Source organism: Magnolia sinica, chromosome 9 (genome assembly GCF_029962835.1).
Source record: "Magnolia sinica isolate HGM2019 chromosome 9, MsV1, whole genome shotgun sequence".
Classification (NCBI taxonomy): Eukaryota; Viridiplantae; Streptophyta; class Magnoliopsida; order Magnoliales; family Magnoliaceae; genus Magnolia; species Magnolia sinica.
In genome coordinates, this window is record NC_080581.1 from 81,139,436 (window position 1) to 81,163,465 (window position 24,030).

Below are 24,030 nucleotides of genomic sequence, written 5' to 3' on the forward strand. Positions count from 1 at the left end.
CTTATAGTACTCCGAAGGCGCTGGAGCATTTTTTTCAAAATAGATGGGAAAAACTTGTTTTCTTTTTTTTTCTTTTTCCTTTTTTTTCTGAAGGTAATCATATTTAATATAAAAAGTTGATCTATCTCGCATCATGAAATGGATTATACTATGGTATATGCCCTTGGTTACTTTTGGAAGGCATCTGTAGTTGGCAAGCTTAAACAACAATCTGGACCGTCCACACTGTGGGCCCCATTGTGGATGACCATAGTGAAAAATTCTCATTGATTTGATGATCTGAACATTGAAAAAATGTGGCCGTCAAATGATCAGAAACAACATTGGAGTCCAAACCAACGGATGGAATTGGATATTTAAGATGGAGCGGACCGATCAAATGCATTTATAGTTTGATCTCCTTGGCGCCATGTAACTTTGATCTCCTTTGAACCGTTCGTACAGCTGGAGCTCGAGGAGCATCAGTGCTCCCCTTTTACAGCAGGAAGCGGATTGCGTACTGAGTAACTCAGTACGCTAAGCGTACTGAGTAAACTCTGTGGGGTCCACCTTGATTTATGTATTTTATCCACTCCGTCCATCCATTTTACCTAATAATGTTAGGGCCTTAACCAAGAAATTAAGTATATCCAAACCTCAATTGGACCACACCACCGGAAACAGTGTTGAATGAATTTTGACCATTAAAAACCTTTTGGGGCATTAAAAGTATTGGATCAAGCTTATCTTTGTTTTTTCCCTTCATCTGGGTCTTTATGACCTAATCAACAGATTGGATTTCAGATAAACAGTACATTGGGCCTTAGGAGGATTTAAATGTTGGATATCCAATCACTATTGTTTTCCTGTGGTGTGGTCCACTAAGATTTATATCACTCTTATTTTTAGTATGAAGGGCTAAAATGATCTTTTAAAATGTATGAACGGAATGGATGAAACACATACATCATGGTGGGGCCCACATACCACCGAACACCAGCCACGGGGCTGGTGTCAAGGGGAGTAGCCAATCCGTTCCCGTCCTGCGCGGAACCGGATGGACGCGGATTTCCTGCGAAAGCCTCTGGAAACCTGGGTGGGGCCCAACGTGATGTTTTTGAGAAATCCACCCCAGCCATCCGTTTTCCGAGATATTTTTAGGATGATAGGCCAAAAATGAACCGTATCCAATACTCAAGTGGACCTAAAATGTGATTATTGAAGGTACACAGTTGAAATATTTGTGGGCCACAGAAGTTTTGAATCAGGCTAATATTTGTGTTTTAAGTTCATCCAAGTAGTACTGACGTTATTAACGGTCTACATAATCATTTAAACATCACTTTCTACTCCAGAAAGTTTTCAACGGTAGGAATTTTCCTACCCACCTTTTACTCTAGTGCGGCCCACTTGAGTTTTGGATCCTTCTCATTTTTGGTCTTAAGTACTAAAATGAGCTCAGAAAACTGATGTACGAGGTGGATTTCTTAAAAACATCACGTTGGGCCCCACCCAGTTTTCCAGCACCCTTTTGCAGGAAATCCGCGTCCGAAGCGGACTGCGTACTGAGTAACTCAATACCCTTAGCGTACTGAGTAAACTGTGTGGGGTCCACTGTTATTTATTTATTTTATCCACTCCGTTAATTCATATTAACAGATAATTTTAGAATTAGAGCCCAAAAATGAAGCAAATTAAAATCTCAAGTGGACCACACTACAGGGAACAGTTTGATTGAACCTCTACCATTGGAAATTTTTTGGAGGCCAAAGAAGTTTTGGATCAAGCTGATGTTTGTGTTTTCTCTTCATCTATGTCTTTGTGATCTAATGAAAAGGTTGGATGACAAATAAAAATTAATTTGGATCCTAGGAAGATTTCAACAGTGGAAATCATTATTCCACACTGTTTCCCGGGTAATGGTCCACTTGAGCTTTGGATTCACTTCAATTTTGGTATTAACCCCTAAAATTATCGGTAAAAATGTATGGACGGTGTGGATAAACCATATACATTAACAGTGGGCCTAACTGAGTTTACTCAGTACGATAAAAGCGAACTGAGAGTAACTCAGTACGCAATCCGATTTCAAGTGACGTTACCAAGTTACGTGGGTCCCACCATGATGTATTTTTGCTATCCACACCGTCCATCCATTTCAACAGATCATTTTAGGGTATGAGCCAAAAAATAAGTCAGATCCAGCGCTCGAGTGGACCCCACCACAGAAAACAGTGGAGAGAGTGACGTTCACCATTAAAAATTTCTTGAGGTCCACCACGATTTATGTATATTATCGGCTCCGTCCATCCATTTTACTAGATAATTTCAAGGCTTTAGCCCAAAAATAAACCATATATAATGTTTAAATGGGCCACAAATTACAAAACAGTTGAATTGAACATCCACCGTTAAAACACCCTTTTTGGCCACAGAAGTCTTGGATGATTGGATCCATCTTAAATTTATATTTTCCCTTCATCCACGTCTATATAATCTTATTAACGGTTTAGATGACTGATAAGCATCACTGTATGGTCTAGAAAGGTTTCAACGGTGGAAATCGGTGTCACCACTGTTTCATGTGGTATGATCCACTGCCCCTCTCTAAGTTTTGGGATAAACCCCTAAATTTAGATGGGAAAACAGATGGACGGCGTGGATAGACCACATACTTTACAGGTGGGCCCAACTGAGTTTACTGAGTACGATAAGAACGTGCTCAGTAAACCACAGGATGCGCCGATCCCTGTTTCACCCCTCCCGCACGTCTCCTTCATTTTCCTCGTCCGTCGCGAGAGCCTTCCCTCTCCTTCACGCGGCGAGGGTTCCGGAGAGGATTTCTCTTCCGTTTCCTCAAATCCGGCCTGATTTCTCGCCGAATCGCCTAGAAATCCGCACAGGCACGCTCCAATCAGCGAAGGAACCGAGAAATTGAAGAAAATATCAAGAAACATTTGAAGAAAGAGGGAGAAGGCTACTTACCTGTCTAATGGCCCACCTCCGATCACTGCTACAACCTACGGCTACAGGTATGTCCCCGATTTCTCTCTCCCTCTTCTTTTTTTTTTCCTACTTCAAATTTTTTTTTTATTCTCCACCACCTACGGCATCGGCTTTTTATCGTTGTGGGTTGTTGGCTACAGTGGGACTTGTGAGTCCCCTGCAAACGCACCCGTGACTGTCCGTGACTCTGTTTGTCGATTTCCGACAATAATGGAGGCGGAAATACTGCGATATCTAAATCGGGGTGGGTTGTATCGGCGATGTCGACAATGTATCGTACGATATCGACGATATATCGCACGATATCGACGATAATATCGTACGATATCTTAAGTTTTGGATTTTTTGTATCTTCTGGGTGTTATCGGGGGTGTTTCGTCTCGCCGTGGTGCGATACCGATAATATCGGACGATATATCGGCCGATAGTATCGATATTTCGAACACTGCTTCTAGGTAACTGGACCTAGAGGTTAGGGACGGAAAAAGGGACTCTATGGAATATGTTAATCAAGTGCAAATACGGTAGTTCAGCGGGAGGATGGTGGATCAAAGATTCCTCAGCTTATCATGCTTCTTGTCTTTGGAAAGATGTCTTATCTGTCAAAAAAGAGGTGCTTAAAGGAATTAGATTTGCTGTAGGGAAGGGAGAGAACATTTAGTTCTTGGAAGACACTTAGGTGGGAGATGTGGCCCTAAAAGATGGTTTTCCTAATATATTTCGTCTGGCTCCTAATCCTGGTGCATCAGTAGCCAACTGCTATTCCTTTCGAGGGGACGAAATTATTTGGAATCCTAGCTGCCGCAGAAATCTGCTAGATAGGGAGATTGAAGAATAGGCAGCTCTTCTTGGGTGTATCAGCAGTACTAATCCAGATCTGTCTGGAGAAGACAGGCTTCTTTGGAGTCTTGACAAGCTGGGAAAGTTCTTCACCTCATCCTTTTACTGCTGCCTCAGTAGTATCCCCTCCCCCTCGGCTGATTTAATGACTCATCATGTGTGGAAGTATAAAGTTCCCCCTAAGATAGCAGTCTTCGGGTGGCTGGTGGGTAAGGAGAAGGTTCTGACCGTCGACAATCTAAGAAAGAGGGGAATGATTCTCAGAAACGTCTGCCTATGTTGCTTGACTAATGAGGAGTCAGTAGATCACCTTTCCATCCAATGTCCCTTTTTCAAGCGGGTTTGGACGGCAACCTTACAGTGGTTCGATCTAGCGTGGGTGTTTCCAGATTCGATGAATCGGCTTCTTAAAGCTTAGCATGGCCCTTCCCTCGGGAAGGAAAAGACTATTGTTTGGAGAATGGCCCTCCTGGCTGTCTGGTGGGCAATATGGGAAGAAAGAAATGGGAGGTGCTTCAACGATATCTCTAACTCGCTGGAATCAGTACGGTGTAGAGTTACCTCAGCGGCCTCTATCTGTATTAACTTAGATGGTTGTAATCTTTTTGTTTTTTGAGGGTGATCATTCCGTTACCTCAGCGGCCTGATCTCCTCCCCTTTGTTTTTGCTGTTTTTTCCTCTTTATAAAGTATCAGTTATCTCAAAAAAAAAAAAAAATGGTTGTTAGTGTGTGTAAATATCCTTTTATTGATTATGGGACCCTTCAATGAAGTCTTAGAGGATCTCTCTCTCTCTCTCTCTCTCTCTCTCTCTCTCTCTCTCTGTTTAAGGGTAATGCATCTGTTTCCATTGAATAGTTGCAAAGACAAAAATCAAAGCAGTAAAAGGATACAACCAAAAATTACAACCCGAATAAGGATGAAAGTACATAAACATTTACATTCTTAATCCAGATACCCATTCTAATACATTTCTTTTGGATTTTCAAACTACTACTTCCCATGACCCATGTTTGTGTTGGAAGCATCGCCTATTATGTTCCACCCCATATATTCTAAAAAACTGCTAACAAAACTAGGCACTAAATACTGACTTTTCCTTAGAAACCTGTTGTGCTAAGCCCAAATTGAATCTACTCCTGATTGTGGCATAACCTAGTCAACACCAAAAGATGTTACAAACGCGAGTCAAACTTGCTGCATGAAAGAGCAATGAATGAAAAGGTGATCTATCGATTTTGCATTGTTCATACACATTTGGCAAATGTTGGGGAGGATCATAGACCTTTTCTGGAGATTGTCTATGATTAGGATTTTCTTTTACCCAACTAACCAAACAAAAAAGCCACCTTGGAAGGTGCATCGTAGAACCAGAAAGCATGAAAATGTTCTTGTCTTCTTTACCTCCCCCCTCGCTTGGACACCATATTTGGAAACTATAATTTCTTTCCACAACTTGCCCACTTCGGATCCAAATCTCCACTGCCACTTTCCTAGCATTGCCACATTCATAGACTCCAACACTCTAATGTTTTCCCCACATCGGAAAATAAATCGCACACCTCCTCTCATTTAGTAAGTGGAATTTATGCTTTTCTTTGGCCTCTCTTTATAAGAAGTCATGCCTTAACTTTTCTAGCCTATCCAAATCTGACTTCAGACACTGAAATAAAGACACGAAGTAGAGGGGAAGGTTGGAGCTGCGTTGGTAAGAGTGATTCGACCTCCAATTGACAGATGGCGGCTCTTCCACGTCGATAACTTCCCCTCGAACCTTTCAACTACCCTACTCCACAAATGTTTTGCCTTTTTTCCTAAGCATCGCCAAAGGCCCAAATAAATGGATGGAAAAGACCCAATTCCACACCCAAATACATCTGCAGAAGTAGATACTTCCGCCTTGGATAGCCTAATGCTTAGCTTCTCACTTTTTCTAACATTAACCGTTAGTCCTGACAGGGACTAAATCTTTAGCCCCCCACTCGTTAGATGAGCTGGTGGAGATAGTGTAGCATGTGTGAGTGATCCAGGGTTCTACCCTTAGTAATATTACATTTCAAAAAAAAAAAAAAAAAAAAAAAAACTTTAGTCTTGACACCTCTTCGTAACATTTCAAAGTTTTCCTTAATTATCCACCATCAATGTTTCTGCATCACAAAATAGAATTGTATCATTCGCAAATTACAAATGAGATATCTGGTCCCCAATAATGACAATATGGTGTCCCCACTCCTTTTTAGGTGAGACTAATCCTTGTGGATGCACGCAACCACTTGCAAACCACGTGCATCGGGTAATCCCAGGGAGAGGAATCAAACTCGCGTCCGTGGGGAGCAAACCCACGGTGCTAGCCATTCGCAAAAACCCTGTGTGGATTTCCAGTCCCCTTCTTGTGATTCTTTGAAACCAGAGATAAGACCTGCCTCTTCACCTTTTGCTAACATTCTACTTAAAGCTTCCTCTACCACTACGCATTTCAGGCCATTATTAAGGTTAGCTGCATGGAAAATGTGCCCTAGTCCAAAAATTGGGCTAGTGCACTCATTAGGTGGAAGCTGCATGTACATTGAATGTGGACTGTCAGTCATACTTTTGTAACCGTTCATTTTTCTGGAATGCATTGGCTCTCCATGACCTGTATGAGTTTTGGGCCTAGGGTACATTACTCGATAATAGAAAAAAGCTTTTATCGTGCACATGTGGGTGGCATGGGCATCTATAGAGCACTTGTTCTTTTTGTCTAAGATAGGTTTGTTCCTCATCATCATCTAAGCCTTCACCAAACTAATTGGTGTCGGCCAAGTAGCATTCCTCATAAATAATATTGTTATTAGAAGTAGGCAGTACAGCTTTTTCACCATCCCTGGCAGAGATAAATTAGTCATTGTTGTGTTGCATTAATTCTTCAATTGCATACACAACTGTTTTTATAGGCTAGAGATGAACCCTTCTCTCTTATCCTCTTAAAAAAAAAGGAACTCTATTTTTCTCTCTTTTTCATTTTCTTTTTGCTCGTTCTTTCCTTCAACAGACCCGCTTAACCATATGTGAGGGGCATGATGGCACCGAGACATCAAATGGAGATGTATTGATCTTTCCAGACATGATTAGATACAGGTTAGACCACATGTTACATTCAAGTACCTTTTGGTTGCTTGTGCATCAAACGTATGAAGTTTCAACATTGTTTTCCTTTGAGGAATTGTAGTCGCATAGGGCTGTGTGCCCATTTGCTGGAGTAAAACACAAACACCTTACAGGTGCCAAAGCAGCACTGACGTTTGAGATCCATGTTGCTCATCAGGCAGGCTCCATGATGAAAGTGCCATGGCCTGAAAATAAGTCCTGTCTACTTTTCAGGTCTACCACATGTTTGTTAAAAAAAAATACTGTTAAAAACAATGACCAGTGACCCCATTCCACATACATGTGCAGCTCACCTGACTGGTGGACCCTCCTATTTATTGAGCTCGGCCACATTCACCATAGGGCCTGCCTGATGAAAAGCTCAAGTCTACCACTACCAGTCTACCACACATGTTTGGTGCTTGCTGATGCCTGCCTGCAAGTAGCGTTTCTCCTTTTATTTTTCCAGATCTGTTCCACTGATTTTAAACATGTGCAAGGTTACAGGGGATCGACTCATTTTGATATCGATACATTTGTGGAAGAAGTACTCGTGAAAGACACTGAATGGCTACCTGGAACATCTGAAACTCTAAAGGGTTCATACGTTTTCGTATGTTCTCATGGGAGCAGAGATCAGAGATGTGGTGTTTGTGGTCCTGCTCTCATTATGAAATTCAAAGAAGAGATAGATGCATGTGGCCTACAAGGTCAAGTGTCTATCAGCCCCTGCTCACATATTGGGGGCCATAAATATGCAGGAAATGTCATTATATTTGGTCCAAATCTCGATGGAGAACTGACAGGTCATTGTTAAGTGGAACCCATACACTTGATTTATAGCCAGTGTTTTAAATAGCGGTAGCGTGTTGCGTAGCGTTCAACCTTCCGTAGCGTGTAGCGTAAGCTACACGATACTTCTATTATATATATATATATATATATGATAAATATTAAATAGTAAGAAAAAAGCAAAATATATAAATGTCACATTCTTCAAAAAAACATACATCACAGTGGACCCTACGTATGTGGGCCATGCCATACACACACCACAGTGAACCCCACGCGTGTGGGCCATGCCATACACACACAACAGTGGACCCCACGCATGTGGGCCATGCCATACACACACCACAATGGACCCCACACATGTGGGCCATGCCATACACACACCACAATGGTCCCCACGCATGTGGGCCATGCCACACACCACAGTGGACCCCATGCATGTGGGCTATGGTTGCGCATGTAGGCCATGACATAAAACACCACAGAGGACCCCCACACATGTGGGCTGTGGCATAGAACACCACAGTGGTATAGAGAATGCTAGTGTATTGTATTGTGTATTGTGTGTGGTTAGTGGGTTCTTTTAGTGTAAGTGCATGTGCACACTTCCCTATTCTCCTGCAGTGTACTATGTGCTTTATCATAATAAAATATTATGTGTTAGGGCAAGCAAGCCTAACACATCATCTCTCCCAAACTATCCTCCTCTCAATATTCTCGTCTCTTCTTCACATTATCCTCATCAAATCCTTCTCTACTTGGTATCAGAGAAAAGATCCAGGCATTCCGCATCCAACGCCGTACGGCTGACGTCAGCGTTGTACAGACGCATGGACTCCGTTTGAGCTAAAAGTTTAGGGGTTTGATAGATCTTGATTTTAGAAGATTTGTCATGGTTTTTTCAGAATTTATTGGACCTCATTTCATGGTATTTTGGGCGAAATAGAGAAATTCGAAAATTAGTCTCAGATTCCGTTTTTCTTCGATCTACCTCAAATTGGTAAGCTTTTCTTTGGTTTCTTTGCTCAAGATGGACCGAAATCTTCCTCCTAAGCTATCCATGGTGGATTTTTTTTACTTAAGATCAATGTTTGAGAGGTTTTTAACCTCAAATGGGCGTGCGGCTGGGTAGTTTTTCACTCGGTCAGGCCCTATTTGACTGCGTTTCATGGTATTTTGGATGATTGATATTTGTTTGAGGTTTATCTCTTGTTATCTTGAAGGATTGAGTGAGATAGAGTTATTTGAATCAATCTTTTTTGGCATAGGGAGTCTCTTGGCATAGGTTTATTTCTCTTGGACTCTACTATGGCTGACAAAGGGCCCTTATCTCTTGGCATAGGGTCTCTTGAATCCAACCCCTTGCAGATTACCTCCATTAAGTTGAATGGTGACAACTATCTTCAATGGGCACAATTTGTAAAAGTATTTTTAGGAGCCCGTGACAAGTTGTAGTATATTTTGGATAATCCCCGAAGCTCTATAGATGTTACCTACAAGTCTTGGACAAAGGAGAATTATTAAGTTATTGCATGGCTGTTGAATAACATGGATTCCTCGATTAGCCACTCAGTGATGTTTTTATCCTCGGCTAAAGGCATTTGGGATACGCTTCATGATATGTTATCGGAATCTCAGAATTTTTCACGGGTATTCTAGCTTATTCAAGAAATTGGTCGGTTTCAACAAAACTCCAGATTCTTAAAAGACTACTATTCGACGCTTCGGGATATGTGGGATGAGTTGGATATGTATCAGCCTCTTCCTTCCAAATATAAAGAGGATCATGAACATGCTCATAAGCAACGGGATGATACTCGTATCATGCAGTTCCTCGCTGGGTTGAGTTCGGACTATTTTCATGTTCACGATCAGGTTGTTATGCAGGATCCTCTTCCCCTATTGACGATAGTCTATGCCATGTGTCAGCGTGCTATGATATCTACTTTTCCTTCTCATTCATTTGTGCCACCAGAGCATTCGGCACATCTTACTGGCGATTAGTCCTCCCTTGGTCTTCGGGTACCATCCTCGAGCTCAGGGCGCATTTCTGGTTTTGGTGGTCGTGGTAGAGGCCGCGAGGGAGATCGCAATCACGGCGGCCGTAGTCTTCGTGGTCGTGGTGGATGTGGACGAGGAAGTGATTGTTCCCGCATTTGTTCACATTGCGGTGGAACTAATCACACTATTGATTATTGCTGGCAGCTACATGGTCGTCCTACGTATGCCGCTGCTTCTGTTGCTTCCACTGTTGCTTCTGAGACAGTCTTCCACCCCGATAGCTGAGCAGTCTACTTCAGGGGAGTCTTATCATTTCTCGGGCGGCATATGATGCCCTTATGCGGCTTCACATTCGGGATATTCCTGAGCCTTCTCACGTAGCTTCGGCCCAGTCAGGTACTGCCCTTCTTGCGTCATCCTCTCCTACCTCCTGGGTCATCGACTCTGGAGCTTCCTCCCATATGATTGGTAAGTTGCAATTCTTTTCTTCTTATTCTTCTTCTTCTCCCACTCAGTATGTCACAGTCGCAGATGGAACCCAATCTCCCATCTTTGGGATTGGTTCCATCCCTCTCTCTTCTTCCTTGTCTTTGTCCTCCGTATTGCATGTGCCTCGTTTTCCATTAAACTTTGTCTGTTAGCTCTCTTACTAAATCACTCAATTGTTCCATCACCTTCTTTCCTTTTTATTGTTTGTTTCAGGACCTACAGACGAAGAGAGTGATTGGTGGGGGGCATGAGCGAGGAGGCGTTTATCTTCTCGATGATACACCTGTTGCTGCTTCTAGTACCCTTTCTCTAGATCGAGAGTCCATGACTCGGTGGCATTGCCGCTTAGGCCACCCATTCATTGCTAGATTGGGACTTTTGTTTCCCTCCTTATCTGTCACTAAACCATTATGCTATGATATTTATGAATTGTCTAAACATCATCGTGTTACGTTTCCTCTTAGCTCTTCTGGGAGGAAATCTCAACCTTTTCTTCTGGTTCACTCGGATGTCTGGGGACTAGCTCCGGTTACCTCGACTTTTGAATTTAGATATTTTGTTACCTTTATTGATGGTTATTCCCTAATGACTTGGATTTATCTTTTGAAATCTAAAAGTGAAGTGTTTGATGCGTTTAAAGTGTTTTATCACGAAGTGTGCACTTAATTTCATTGTTCCATCAAATCCCTCCATTCTGATAATGGGGGAGAATACATGTCTACTGCCTTTCTGTTCTTCTTGCAGGAATGTGGTATTTTGTATAGGACATCATGTGCTTGCACTCCTTAACAAGATGGTATTGCAAAACGAAAGAATCGTCATCTTCTTGAAGTTGCTCGCACCCTTCTGCTTGGTATGCATCTACCCAAACATTTTTGGGGTGATGCTTTTTTAACTGCTACTTTTCTTATTAATCTTATACCCTCACATATTTTGTCTTACAAATCTTCATTTACTATATTATATCCTCATGATAATCCATTTCCTCTACCACCTAAAGTTTTTGGTTGTACATGCTTTGTTCAAATTTTGGATGGGAGTAATGATAAACTTAGTCCCAGGGCGATTAAATGTGTCTTAATAGGGTATACTTGGAGTCAGAAATGGTATAAATGCTTTAACCCATTGACTCGCAAGAAATATGTCTCTGCCGATGTCACCTTTTTTTATTATATTTCTTTTTTCTCAGCTCTAGGCCGATCCGGGGAGTATGACTCTTATCCTCTTTCCACTAGTGATCATGGGAAAACTCCTCTCCCCTCTATTCAGCATCCTGTTGGTGATAAGGGTGAGCCTAAGCTTCTGCGGGTGTATCATCGTCGAGATAAATCTTCAGAAGCTCAGCCATCCACCCTTTCGCTCACTTTGGATGTTGGTTCAGGTGACTCTCCTAACTCGAGTTTAGATCTTCCCATTGCCTTGTGCAAAGGGTCACGATCTTGTACTCAACACCCCATTAGTAATTTTGTTTCATATGATCATCTTTCACCGTCTTTTCAGTCGTTTGCAGCTTCCCTTTCATCACAGACTATTTCTAGATCTTTTTCACATGCTCTTCAGAGTCCTGATTGGACAAAGGTGATGATGGAAGAAATGTCACAACGGGCATCATGGTTCTCATTGTCTATGTGGATGATATTGTTTTGTCCGGTAGTGATTCTGCTGGAATGAGGGAGGTCAAAGATTTTTTGAAGATCAAGTTTGAGATCAAGGATCTTGGTCCTCTTCGCTACTTCCTCGGAATTGAAGTTGCTCGCTCATCATCCAAATTGATCTTGTCACAACGAAAATATGCGCTCGATCTTCTCATGGAGACCGGCATGTTAGGGTGCAAGTCTGCTACAACTCCCATGGATACTTCACAGAAGCTTCGACCAGATGATGGTGCTCTCCTTACTGATCCCGAGATGTATCAACGACTTGTAGGCCAGCTTATTTACCTGACTATTACTCGCTCAGATCTCTCATTTGTGGTGGGGTTGTTAGCCAATTCATGCAAGCTCCCCGTACTTCTCATCTCACGGCTGTCTACCGCATACTTCGGTATTTAAAATCAGCCCCGGGTCTTGGCCTCCGCTTTCAGTTGCATGGTCATCTTCATCTTTCTGGCTATTTCGATGCTGATTGTGCAGGTAGTACTTTTGATCGCTGCTCTACATCCGGCTTCTGTACCTTCCTAGGTGGCAATCTTATAACCTGGAAGAGCAAAAAGCAGCCAGTTGTTGCCGGGTCCTCGGCTGAAGTAGAATATCGTGCTATGGCTCATGCGACGTGTGAACTTGTGTGGCTTCGCAATCTTCTTGAAGAACTTGGCTATCCTCCTTCGGATCCTATTCCTCTTCACTGTGACAACCAAGCGGCCATCCATATTGCTCGTAACCCAGTTTTCCACGAGCGAACCAAGCATATTGAGGTCGACTGTCACTTTATTCGGGAGAAAGTCGCTTCTAAGGAAATCGTCACTCCTTTTCTTCGATCTGGGGATCAACTTGCTAATGTTCTTACAAAGTCCTTGAGTCGAGATGCTCTTCATCGTGTTCGTGACAAGTTGGGTATGATCAACATCTATGCTCCAACTTGAGGGGGAGTATAGAGAATGCTAGTGTATTGTATTGTGTATTGTGTGTGGTTAGTGGGCCCTTTTAGTGTAAGTGCATGTGCACACTTCCCTATTCTCTTGCAGTGTACTATATGCTTTATCTTAATAAAATATTATGTGTTAGGGCAAGCAAGCCCAACACATCATCTCTCCCAAACTCTCCTCCTTCTTCTCTCTCAATATTCTCATCTCTTCTTCACACTATCCTCATCAAATCCTTCTCTACTAGTGGACCCCACACTTGTGTCCCACGGATCGTTGGATGGGTCAAATCCATGCCATACACACCATAGCCCCATAAAAAGAAAAAAAATTGAAAAAAAAATGAAAAAATAACACAACATTTCAGCATAAATAAAAATAAAACTTATTAAAAATGATTAAAGGGCCAAAACATACCTTAAATAGAGATTTAATCAACTGAAAATTGATTTTTGGGAGCTACGTGTCCGCGCGGCTGCGAAAAGAGGGATACGCGATTTCTCCCTTGTTTGGGCTTCAATGCTCCGAAATTCCAGTGAGATGATGCTCTTGTAATTCCGATTGAACTCCAAAAATCGGATTTGAGAAAGGGCTCTTCAAAATCTTGGAATCAAAGCTTCAAATATGGGGAACCTACGGCTGCTGCGGCATTGCAATAGGGCTGTTCGAAAGCCCTATTGCGAGTGTTTTAAGTTTTTTTTTTAAAAAAAGACTTATAATATGAGTCCCCCACCACCTACTCAAAAGGAAAGATGCCCAGTCACCACCATTTAAAAACAAGTTTTTAACTAAAATGATTTTTATTTTAAAATTCTTACGGTAGTCCTGAGGCGTATGCAATATACGCTACACGCTACGTATGTGTAGCGTACGCTACAGCCCTTGTAGCGTACGCTACTGCATATTTACGCTATTTTATACGCTACGTAGCGTTTTTTGTACGCTACACTACCACGCTATTTAATACACTGTTTATAGCTTATCTTCTATGCTAGTCACTTGTTTATGGTTTCATCTTTTATTGCTAGTTTCCAAAATGTTCAGGGAAATTCATTTGCATGGAATAGTTGAAGAAGTATAGTTTGCTGAGATGCATGATTCTGAACAAGTAGGGCCTTCTGCGATCCAGACTGTGATCTGATTGGCCCCACCATGGATGGGGGATGGGCCAAGATATCTCAACTTTGAAATATCAAAAAATCTTATAAATCTTTGGCCTATTGTCCAATATGTGAGATTTTTAGGGCATCTTCCTGTCCACCAACATGATATCCATTGATCAATTGTCTTCAGACTGGTTCAGTGTAGTATGGTCCACACTGTATAGATGTTCGCCTCTGTTAATTCCTCAAAAGAATATTCTCTTGTTAGTTTTCATGGTGTGGTCCATCAGATCAAATGACTGTAATCTGGATCACTGCACTGTGGGCCTTACATGTACAGTATTGCAAAAATCTCAACAAATGTTCCTTATACTTCTCTCTCTCTCTCTCTCTCTCTCTAAAATGTTTTAGAGTAAAATGGATTTCTAGTCATCTGGTTATGTTTTTCACAGGTATGGGTATGTCACTCCAAATGATGTCCCAGTTTTGCTTGAGCAGCATATTGGCAGAGGAGAAATTGTAGATGCACTGTGGAGGTAACTTTTCATTCCTGAATTAGCTCATCTTGATTTCAATATTTCTGATTGTTTTCTTTCTGCTTTTCTGTATCAAAGGTAAAACTTTCTTATTCCAAGGAAAATTCAATCATTTTATGTTTAATTTAGAACTTTTGAAATAGTAACTGCAATACAATTTCTTAGAGAGAGTTTTGTGCATTAGGATGCATTCCTTGACATGAGTATCACCTAGTGGCCAGTCTGGGATGTTGGAATTAGTTTGGCTTGCTTTATTTGCATTTGTCATTTCTCTATGAGAAGGTTTGAAATTGGTGTATCAGATTCGGGTATCATATCATTCACCACTGATACGGCTCTGTATCGACCTGTATTGGGCTGTTTATGAACACAAAAAACAAAGGTAGGATAACACAAATCGGGGAAGCTTAATTTATGAATAACAACAACAAATACAAATACAAAGTCAAATATGAGGGAACTTTAAAAAAAAAGGATAAATAAGAGGGAACTGTTGGGAGTTCACTTCCCCAAAGAGGGGGTATATCCAATGAGAGGAGTCATGACCTTTCCAAATAAACTACAAGAAACTCTCACCGAAGTGGAATAGAAATTCTTGAATGCCTTTGCTAGGTTTACATATGGGCATATATAGAAGAGGGTCACCTTATGGGAAAATGCAGTCATCATTGACCTTTTGGACCCAACGCCCAGGTGGTTTGGTCAATAGTGGGTCAAGAAATATTGAATGGTGATGTGGATGATCTCTTTGACTGCCATCAATCATCATAAAAAATGATTTTACCAAAACTTTTTCAGATTTATCTTTTAGCCACATCATTGAATCTGCCTTAGAGATGGATGGATGACAATTTGAAAGCATATCTAACAACCTAACCAATTCATCCATCTCTTCATCTTTCAAATTTCTTCTACAAGGAGCCCAGGTAATCTCGTTGCCATGAAAAGAGAAACAATGATCAACCGAAATATTTCCTCTTGAAACACTTGAAAGAAAGATATAGGATAACCATTAAGCTTGGGGGCTTTATCCCTTCACAAATTTGAAATAACTTAATCTCCTCATTGATCAAAACTAATCAATTTACATCTTCCTCACTTATAAAATTAGAACCCGTTACAGATGGTTTAGCTAAATTGGGTGTCTTAAAAGTCCTATAAATGCATGTCAGGAGAGTTGAGATCTGTGTCCTATTGTGATTTTATTCTAGGCAGTCATGTGTGCATGTTGCGTGCGTGCATGGGTGTGTGTGCATGTATATGTTTGTGTGCGAGTGCATATATGTGCGTTCATGCATACACATGAGCCTATGTGTGGGCATTTTAGCTTCAGGTTAACTGGATAAGGTGTATTATCTCTGGTTCTGCCTTTTCCTTTCTTGTAATTGCTTTGTGGCTTTTCAATAAAAATTCCATTCATTAAAGAGGGCAAATTATCCAGAGAAGGTCATTGCTATTCTTCTTGGATAAAGCGATAAAAGCTTCGAGTTAAACCACTTCATTGCAAATTGCATGCTTGTTTGCTTTCTTCTATCATTTTCCATTCTTATGGTTCTTCTATAGAAGAATTTAGTTCTTTTACAAATTATAATGTGAAATCTCTTTCCTATCAGTTTGTTCCCTAGGTCTTCTGGCCCTCCTTTGGTAAATCAGTTTATGATATTTGCATGTTCCCTTCTTTTCTCGCCTTTGGCGGGATTTTCAATAAATTTAATGTTATATATCTCTCAAAAAAAAATTTGCATGTTAGACATGCTATATATATTTTTATATATATATGACACTTATTTCCAAATTTGGGTGGTGTTGTTGTTAGAACCTGTTTCCGCACTACCATGGCATTTTGTTCAGGCCTATTTTTCATTATGGGTTTAGAGGCAAAACTTGACCCAACCTGCCAACACGACTCGGACCGACTCAAAAAGTGAGGTTTGGGTTGACCCATTTCCCCTATAGGTTGGGTTTGGGTTTGTGTTTTGTCAACTCGAAATCAAATGGGTTGGGTTTGGGTTGTGCTTTGTCAACTCGAAATCAAATGGGTGGGGTTTGGGTTTGCTCGGCCGGACCCAGCGGTCATGAATATATTTCCCCTTGCTTCCTCGCTATATGTGTATTTATATTATAATATAATGTAATTTTAAAAACTATGAACTTAAGTTATGACGGTTGTAATTTGGAGATCTAAATATGTGGTTGATTGTTTATATTTTTTCTACAAAATGCAAATATTATTATTTTTAATTTATTTATTTTTATATTTTTTAATTAAATTGGTCATGTGGGTTAGGTTTGGGTTGGCCTTTCAACCACTTTAATAAATTGGCTGGGTTTGGGTTGAACCTAAATCTCATTATGATTGGAACCCAACCTGACCCAACCCCAACCCTACATGACCCATTGCCACACCTAATAGTGGGAATTGAAAATTTGAAATAGTTCACTCAAAATGGAAATGGGTGTTAGGAAATCAATTAGGGATGTGTAAAAAGTGACTCCCATAAATCATAATGTTCATTATCTTTTAGCCATGGGATACATTTTACCAATAGATAATTTGTCATTGAGTCATCTACTACTGCTATAATTTTCGGTTGTTGTATATCAATAATTGCAATAAACATTTTATTATTTTAAATAATGTTTCTGGACATTCAGCAAATTTGACTTTCAAAAGCAACCATTGATCTCATCTCTCTATTTGTGTCCACTGCTGACACACATGTCAATGTTCAAGTTTAATAGGTTCATCTGTTAATGTATGGCTGATTCGCTTATGTCTGTGCAACTTTCTTTGTACGGGGACTCTTTATCTATTTCATTGATGGATCTTTGTTTTCTTCAGTTTGATGGGCTTTTTCTCAACGATTTTTTGTTATTTGTTAAAGAAAAAAACATAGTTTCATGTATTACTTGTGTAAGAATCAAGATTTGTTAAAAAAAAAATAAAGTTTTGAAGAAATGGAAAATAAAAAATATAAATAAGTGCAATATAACTATTTTATCATTTGAAATAATCTAAGACTTGTTGGCAAATCAGTCTTTCAAAAGTCACCTTGTTGTACACCATGTATTCTAAAACTAACTGCAGGTCATGTCATGGAAGAATTCTCACCAATGCATGATCCGTCTGGACAATTTTGTACCCATTTATCTCAAAGAATGTAATAACTTCAATATAGTTTGCTCCAACATATTGCTATGACTAATCGCAAAGTATTATTTTCTTCCATACGTTGAGAATTTTACATGCTTCATCTAAGAAAACTATTGCTGTTAATCATGGAATTCATGTTTAATCATGAACCATTTCAATCGTGTCTGAATTGAATCATATGCTGCGAATTGTCAATTTTAACAAGAAGTAATACTAATATTTGGAGGAACTTTTACCGAGAATGGGTTCTAGCAGTGGATACTTATGCTTTGTGCCTAGCTATTCACGTATGTGTGTTTGAATGTATATATTGATCTGTGCATGTAGAATTTGATTTCAGGGGTCAGATGGGTTTGTTGCAGGAGGACCAAAAGAAGGCCCAGGACCTCAGATTTCGACTCAATGAAGAAACCAATGCAGAAAAAAGTGCAAAAGAAGCAGTTGAGATTGGAATCAATGTGAATGAGAGCCAAATTGATGTGGTTGGATGCTGCCAAGGTGCCGGAAACTCTTCTTGTTGCCAGAATCCAAGTCCCAAGGAGAAAATTAAAAGCAATCAAGTCAATGGAGAGGGGGTGAAGAGCAACAAAGTAAGAGCAAGCAATAGTGGCAAAGGGGCTTGCACTCGCAGGGCATTTGCAATGCCAACATGGTTCGAGAGTTGGTAACAGGACACATATGCAGCCCTTGCAGTCGTTGGGGCAGTTGTGTCAGTCGCCATAGCTTACAGCTGTTACAGGCAGTTGAGATAAGAAGTCTTTACCTTCACAAGCTATAGTGGGTAATATATTTTTTTTGTTCTTTGTTTTTTGTATTGTATTCTATGTTACATAGTGCCTATGTTTTAAAATGGTAGAATTTGGTTGTATTTTGTGTATGATCTATAGAAAAATCAAAGAGAAGAAGTCCAATCTTTTTAGAAAATAGGCAACTAAGTTACATGACTTGGGTTATAATCTTTATTGCAATTAATTCAAAAAATCTTCTACTTTCATTTATTCCTCATCAGGGTTGTTTGGATGTACCCAAAATGCAAATTGCAGTGTGTTATTCACATGTTCGCATTTTAAAGTAGCAACTGTCCCCTTGTCTTAAATGGAGGGCAATGTACCACTTGCCCTCGTTTATGAAATAACATCAAAGCATGAACGAAATGAAAATGGGTCACTCTTTTTCATCCTATATCTTCATTCTGGGCAGCATATGGGATGAGCCAGCTGCAGCATGGCCTGATTAATACATTGTTCTTATCGGTAATGGCATGAAATGCCTATAAATTCAGGGTGGATGACTCTTATCACCACTGTGAAGGCCGTCGGCCTCTGCCGACCTCCAATCTTCTAACATCAGAGTAAGTGTGGCCCACTTTTCAATCTTGTGATTATCTCAGTTGGATTCAAATGGAAAATGTCTTGGGAGCAGGCAGTTGTGTCATTTTCCTCCCTGACAGAAGGGTGCATTTGGATATTGCTTGAATCATGCTGGAATCATTAGTTGCTTTGAAATTTTTTAAATTGAAGGTTGGCTCTGCTATGTTTGGTGTGTTTTGAATTTTGAGAAATACAATAGATGAATGTAGGCTTCTTCTTTTTTTTTCATATATTTCTGCCATTATCAATGTCTAAAACATTCTAACATTGAGATTCTGCACTAATGGAGGATCGGGTATATGGATGGACTCAATCAGTATATCTTGCTGCTACACGCCGGTGAGAGAAATATATTTTATTCAAATTCTCTGGACTCTACACGCCAATGAGAGAGCTATATTTTATTCAGATTCTTCGGACTCTACTGTTTCATTTGCTAGTACAAGGATGCATTGATGATATCAATCGTGAGGGTTAAGCGTTTTGTAAGTTGAACATCTGTGAGAGGTTTGATCAACGCAAAAGCGTTTATAACAGTTGTGAATGAAATTTGGTGAGGTTTGATCAACACAGAAGCGTTTATAACAGTTGTGAATAGAGCTGTACACAAACCGAGTTAGCTTGGTTAGCTTGCTCGACTCAACTCAAAAAAGCTTGATTCAATTCGGTTCAAAATCTCAACTCGACTCGGATCGAACCCCAACTCGAATCGAACTAGTTCAGTGACTCGGTTAATTTGATATTTATGTTGCTCACCAAGTGTTTGATGAAATGACTCAACAAAGTGTCGGCTGGTGACGAGGAAGGTATGGATAAGAAACAAATATCCTTGTATCTTGATTTTGATGTTGCCTACTGAGTGTTTGATATAATACCTGTAAATTTTTGTTGCTATTTTACATACCTTGAGAAATTGAAGGTGCACTCTATGTGTTTGAGAAAATGCCACACATGCTCGATCTCGGCTCGAACTGGCCCAAGCTACTGACCGAACTAAGCCGAGCTAGCCAGTCAAGCTCGAGGACTGAACCGAGTTGAGTTCGAGCTGGTGTCAACTAGTGGCTGAGCCAGGTCAAGTTGTGCCCAGCTCGACTCGGTTCGACTCGTGTACAACTCTAGTTGTGAATGACATTTGGTGAGGTTTGATCAACACAGAAGCGTGTATAACACCATGACAACATTGCACGCTGGAACAGATTTCAACCATTGATCAGTTGGGCTCCCAGTCATCTATATTATCTGGTCCAAAAATCAGGCTGGTTGGTAGGATTCATGATTGTCGACTACGGTGGGGCTCTTCATTTATGGACTCCTCAGGTGGGTGGTGCTCAACTGATTAGTGGTATCTAACATAAAATATGTTACACCAATTTTCAATCAGAGACGAGTTATTATAATTTATACTTCGAAACAGGACAAGATGGATTTTCTATTATAATTTAGACTTTAAAACTGTACAGCGAAAACATTATTCTTCCCCGTGCTTCAGTTCCCTTGAGATATTTTGCTCCTCCTAGTACCAAAGTGCCGGAGTTCACAAAAGAATTCCCATTCCCACTTTGTATCCAACTCTAAACGCATGGATCCCCAATCGTATTTACTTTTAGATTGTGTTGACGGTGATGAAATGTTAGTATCTCTATATTTTGTTAATGTTGACATCTACATAATTGTAAGTGATTTATTCATGAATATGAGAAACCGGTGACTTTGCTATATTTTAGCTATCGGATAGTTTCGTGAAAGATTCAACATCGTAAAGATTATTAACTTTGTAAGTTGTAGAGAGATCTCACCTGACAACTTATTCTTCAAGAGATCTAATGACTCAAGATTCTTTATGTTTAATGATGATGTTAGAATTTAGTTGATAAAATGGATGTAAGACATATTGAGCACATGCAGTGACTTTAGATCTCCAATCGATTATGGGATATCCTTGTGAAATTGGTTATTTGTAGGATCTACTACGGTGAAATAGTAAGAATATTTACCAGCTCCATTTCTTGCCCTTTGCTCACCATAGTCACTTATCTTAGTAGTAGGCCGGACAAGGTAGTACCCCTACCAAGACCTAACTAGAGACGACCAGTCTTGTTAGGGGCTGTGGGGCCCATTGTGATATATATGTTTTATCTGTGCTATCCTTTAATTTTGAAAGATCATTTTATGGCATGAACCCAAACAGGAGGCAGACCAAAGGCTCGAGTGGCCCACACCACATGAAGCAATGGGGATTGAACCCCAACCGTTTAAAACTTTCTAGGGCCCACCGTGATGTTTATTTGCCATCCAACCTGTTCATAAGGTCACATAGACCTAGAGGAAGGGAAACATAAATATCAGCTTGATCCAAAACATCCGTGGATCCCAACCATGTAAATTATTTGGTCCATCAATTAGGTTGGTAAGTAGGATCCATTATCTATGAACATTATAAGATTGGGTTTAACTAATCAATAGTATCTCACTGGAAACATGCCACATATATAATTTTCAATCAAAGACTAATTTTCTATTACACCATGGTCAGCAAATGGGATAGTAAAAGCATGAAATGTGTGCACAATAATACTTAGTTGAATACATAAAATACAATAATATAAATATAATCCTTATTCCCTTTGTGCTTCAGTGTTCTTGAGTTCTTCCTACATTATGCTAGTTTTTTAAAAAATTAAAAGTTAAAAAATTTAAAAAAAAAAACCTTTATAGAAAGGTGGGAGCACACCACCTGTAACTTTGTTGATATGAATAAAATAATGTACAATCATTTGGTTGGGCTCCACAAAAAGAAACAATTATTTGGGTGGGCCTTACAAAAAGAAACACACCTCATCGAGCTTAGTATCGATGCATTAGACTAAATGTCTTAGATGGAAATATTAACAAAAGCATTTTATCAATAAACATTCCCTTTGTCCAAAGTGCTAGAGTCCAAAAAAGAATTCCCAATCCCACTTCGTATCCAACTCCAAACCCAATGCACATAGATTTCAGTCGTATTTGCTTTCCAATTGTGTTGATGGTGGTGAAACATTGTTATCTTCACATTTCTTTGATAGTGGAAGACCACATAATCCCAAGTTCCCTTGAAAAGATTCATTCGTAAATGTAAGAAACTGTTGAGTATGTGGTATGCTACCCATAAGAAGATTTTGTGAAAAATTTAACACCGCAAGGAATATTAACTTTGTAAGTTGCTCAGGGATCTTACTTGATAAATTGTTCTGCGAGAGATCTAATGACTCAAGTTCCTTTATATTCCCCAATGATGCTGGAATTCGGCCAATGAGATGGTTATTGGACATATTGAGCACATGCAGTAACTTTAGATTCCCAATTGATTTTGGAATATCCTCATAAAATTTGTTATTTGAGAGATCCACTACGGTAAAGGCAGTAAGGATCTTTACCAACTCCATTTCTAGCCCTTTGCTCACAATAGTAACTTTATCTTAGTAGTATATACTATCAGATTTTTTGCTAAGAAATTGAGATTGGGATTTGCCCTCCATCATTGCCTTCCAACTCTTGAACATATTTGATGGCTAGCTACTTGTGAAGCTATTAGAAGAGAGGTCGATGATTTGTAACAGTGGGGAGTTGTGAGTTGTTAGGAATTGTCCAATGGTGCCATGGAATTTGTTGCATCTCAAGATGAGAACACGCAATTGGGACCAGTTTTCCAACGGAATATGAAAGGTGTCATTTATTTGATTGTTTCCAAGGTTTAACACCTCCAGCTTCTTGCAATTGGCCAAAGACCTTGGCACCTGACCTTCTAACCGATATCGACTAAGATCAAGTGTCTCTAGAGTACATTGCTTTTTGAATGTTTTAAGCAAGATGCCTTGAAATGCATTTCCTCCAAGATTCAAAATAGTGAGGCCAATGATGTTTTTGCCTAGACATGGTGGAATCGAACCGTTGAAGTGGTTGTTAGACAGAATGAGGACTTCTATATTAGTGTTGCAAAATAACAGTAGAGCTTCTCCACTAAAATCATTGCTCGAAAGTGAATAGAATATGATGAAAAGCAGAGGGATTGGGATTGAGCCCTCTAGCTTATTAAAGCTTAGGTCAAGGTCACCCAACGAGCTTATGGAAAGATCAAGCATTGGTGGCACTAATCCCTCTAAAGCATTAAAAGAAAGATTCAAATAATTCAAATACCCATTTCCAACCTTCCATATTCAGTTGGGTATTTCACCATTGATTTTGTTGTTGGAAAGGTCCAAAGAATACATCTCGTCTTGGCTTCTCAAGATATCTGGAAATTTGCTAATGTTGCAAGATCTTGATGACAACTGTTGAATTTTGGCGAAGGATATGGAGGTTGAATTGCTTTGCTTCCGCTATAGCCGACTGAGAAGTGGTTATTTGAAAGATCATAAGGTTTTGGAATAAGCCATGGTCCACATCACTGCTGAAATTGTTTGATGAAAGCTCGAGGTAATAAAGCTTGGCTAGTGCAAAGATGGGTATCGGAATAGGCCCTTGCAAGCTGTTGTTACTCAAGTAAATCGTCTCTAATTGTGAAGAGGATGCGTTCTGGAACTCACTAAGTTGACCACTAAATTGGTTATCTTGGAGGTACAGATCTTGTAATGATGGGAGTAACAACAATGATGATGGAATGGTCCCACTTCGTAAATTGTTGGACAAATTAATCATCCATAGCACTAAAGAGGATGTGTATGGGAACTGGTCAAGTTGACCACTAAATTGATTATCTTGGAGAACCAACACTATTAATGATGGGAGTGAAAACAATGATGATGGGATGGTCCCACTAAGTGAATTCTTGTTAACCATGCGCCGCTGAAGATTTTGAAACTTGTTGCCATAGGAAGAAGGGATTGGACCGCTGAGATTATTGGATGAAAGATCCAAAAACTCGAGTTCGTCCAGCTTCACAAGCCATGATGGCAATGGTCCGCTGAAACCATTGTATGAAAGATCCAAAAACACGAGTTTGTCCAGCTTCACAGGCCATGATGGCAATGGTCCGCTGAAACCATTGAATGAAAGATCCAAATGCATGAGTTTCT

The 24,030-nt window shown here is 40.0% G+C and overlaps 2 protein-coding genes and 1 pseudogene across 2 annotated transcripts; 1 reads left to right on the forward strand and 2 right to left on the reverse strand.

Moving 5' to 3' along the window:
- LOC131255847 (uncharacterized) overlaps nucleotides 1-18,458 on the forward strand; it is a 35,746-nt pseudogene extending 17,288 nt beyond the window's left edge.
- A 3,514-nt stretch (nucleotides 18,459-21,972) lies between these two features.
- On the reverse strand, nucleotides 21,973-22,401 carry LOC131255225 (putative receptor like protein 25). The gene has a single exon (XM_058255917.1). The coding sequence runs from the start codon at nucleotides 22,399-22,401 to the stop codon at nucleotides 21,973-21,975; it is 429 nt and encodes a 142-aa protein (XP_058111900.1).
- An 859-nt stretch (nucleotides 22,402-23,260) lies between these two features.
- Nucleotides 23,261-24,022, reverse strand: LOC131255226 (receptor-like protein 33). The gene has a single exon (XM_058255918.1). The coding sequence runs from the start codon at nucleotides 24,020-24,022 to the stop codon at nucleotides 23,261-23,263; it is 762 nt and encodes a 253-aa protein (XP_058111901.1).
- Nucleotides 24,023-24,030: the final 8 nt, after the last annotated feature.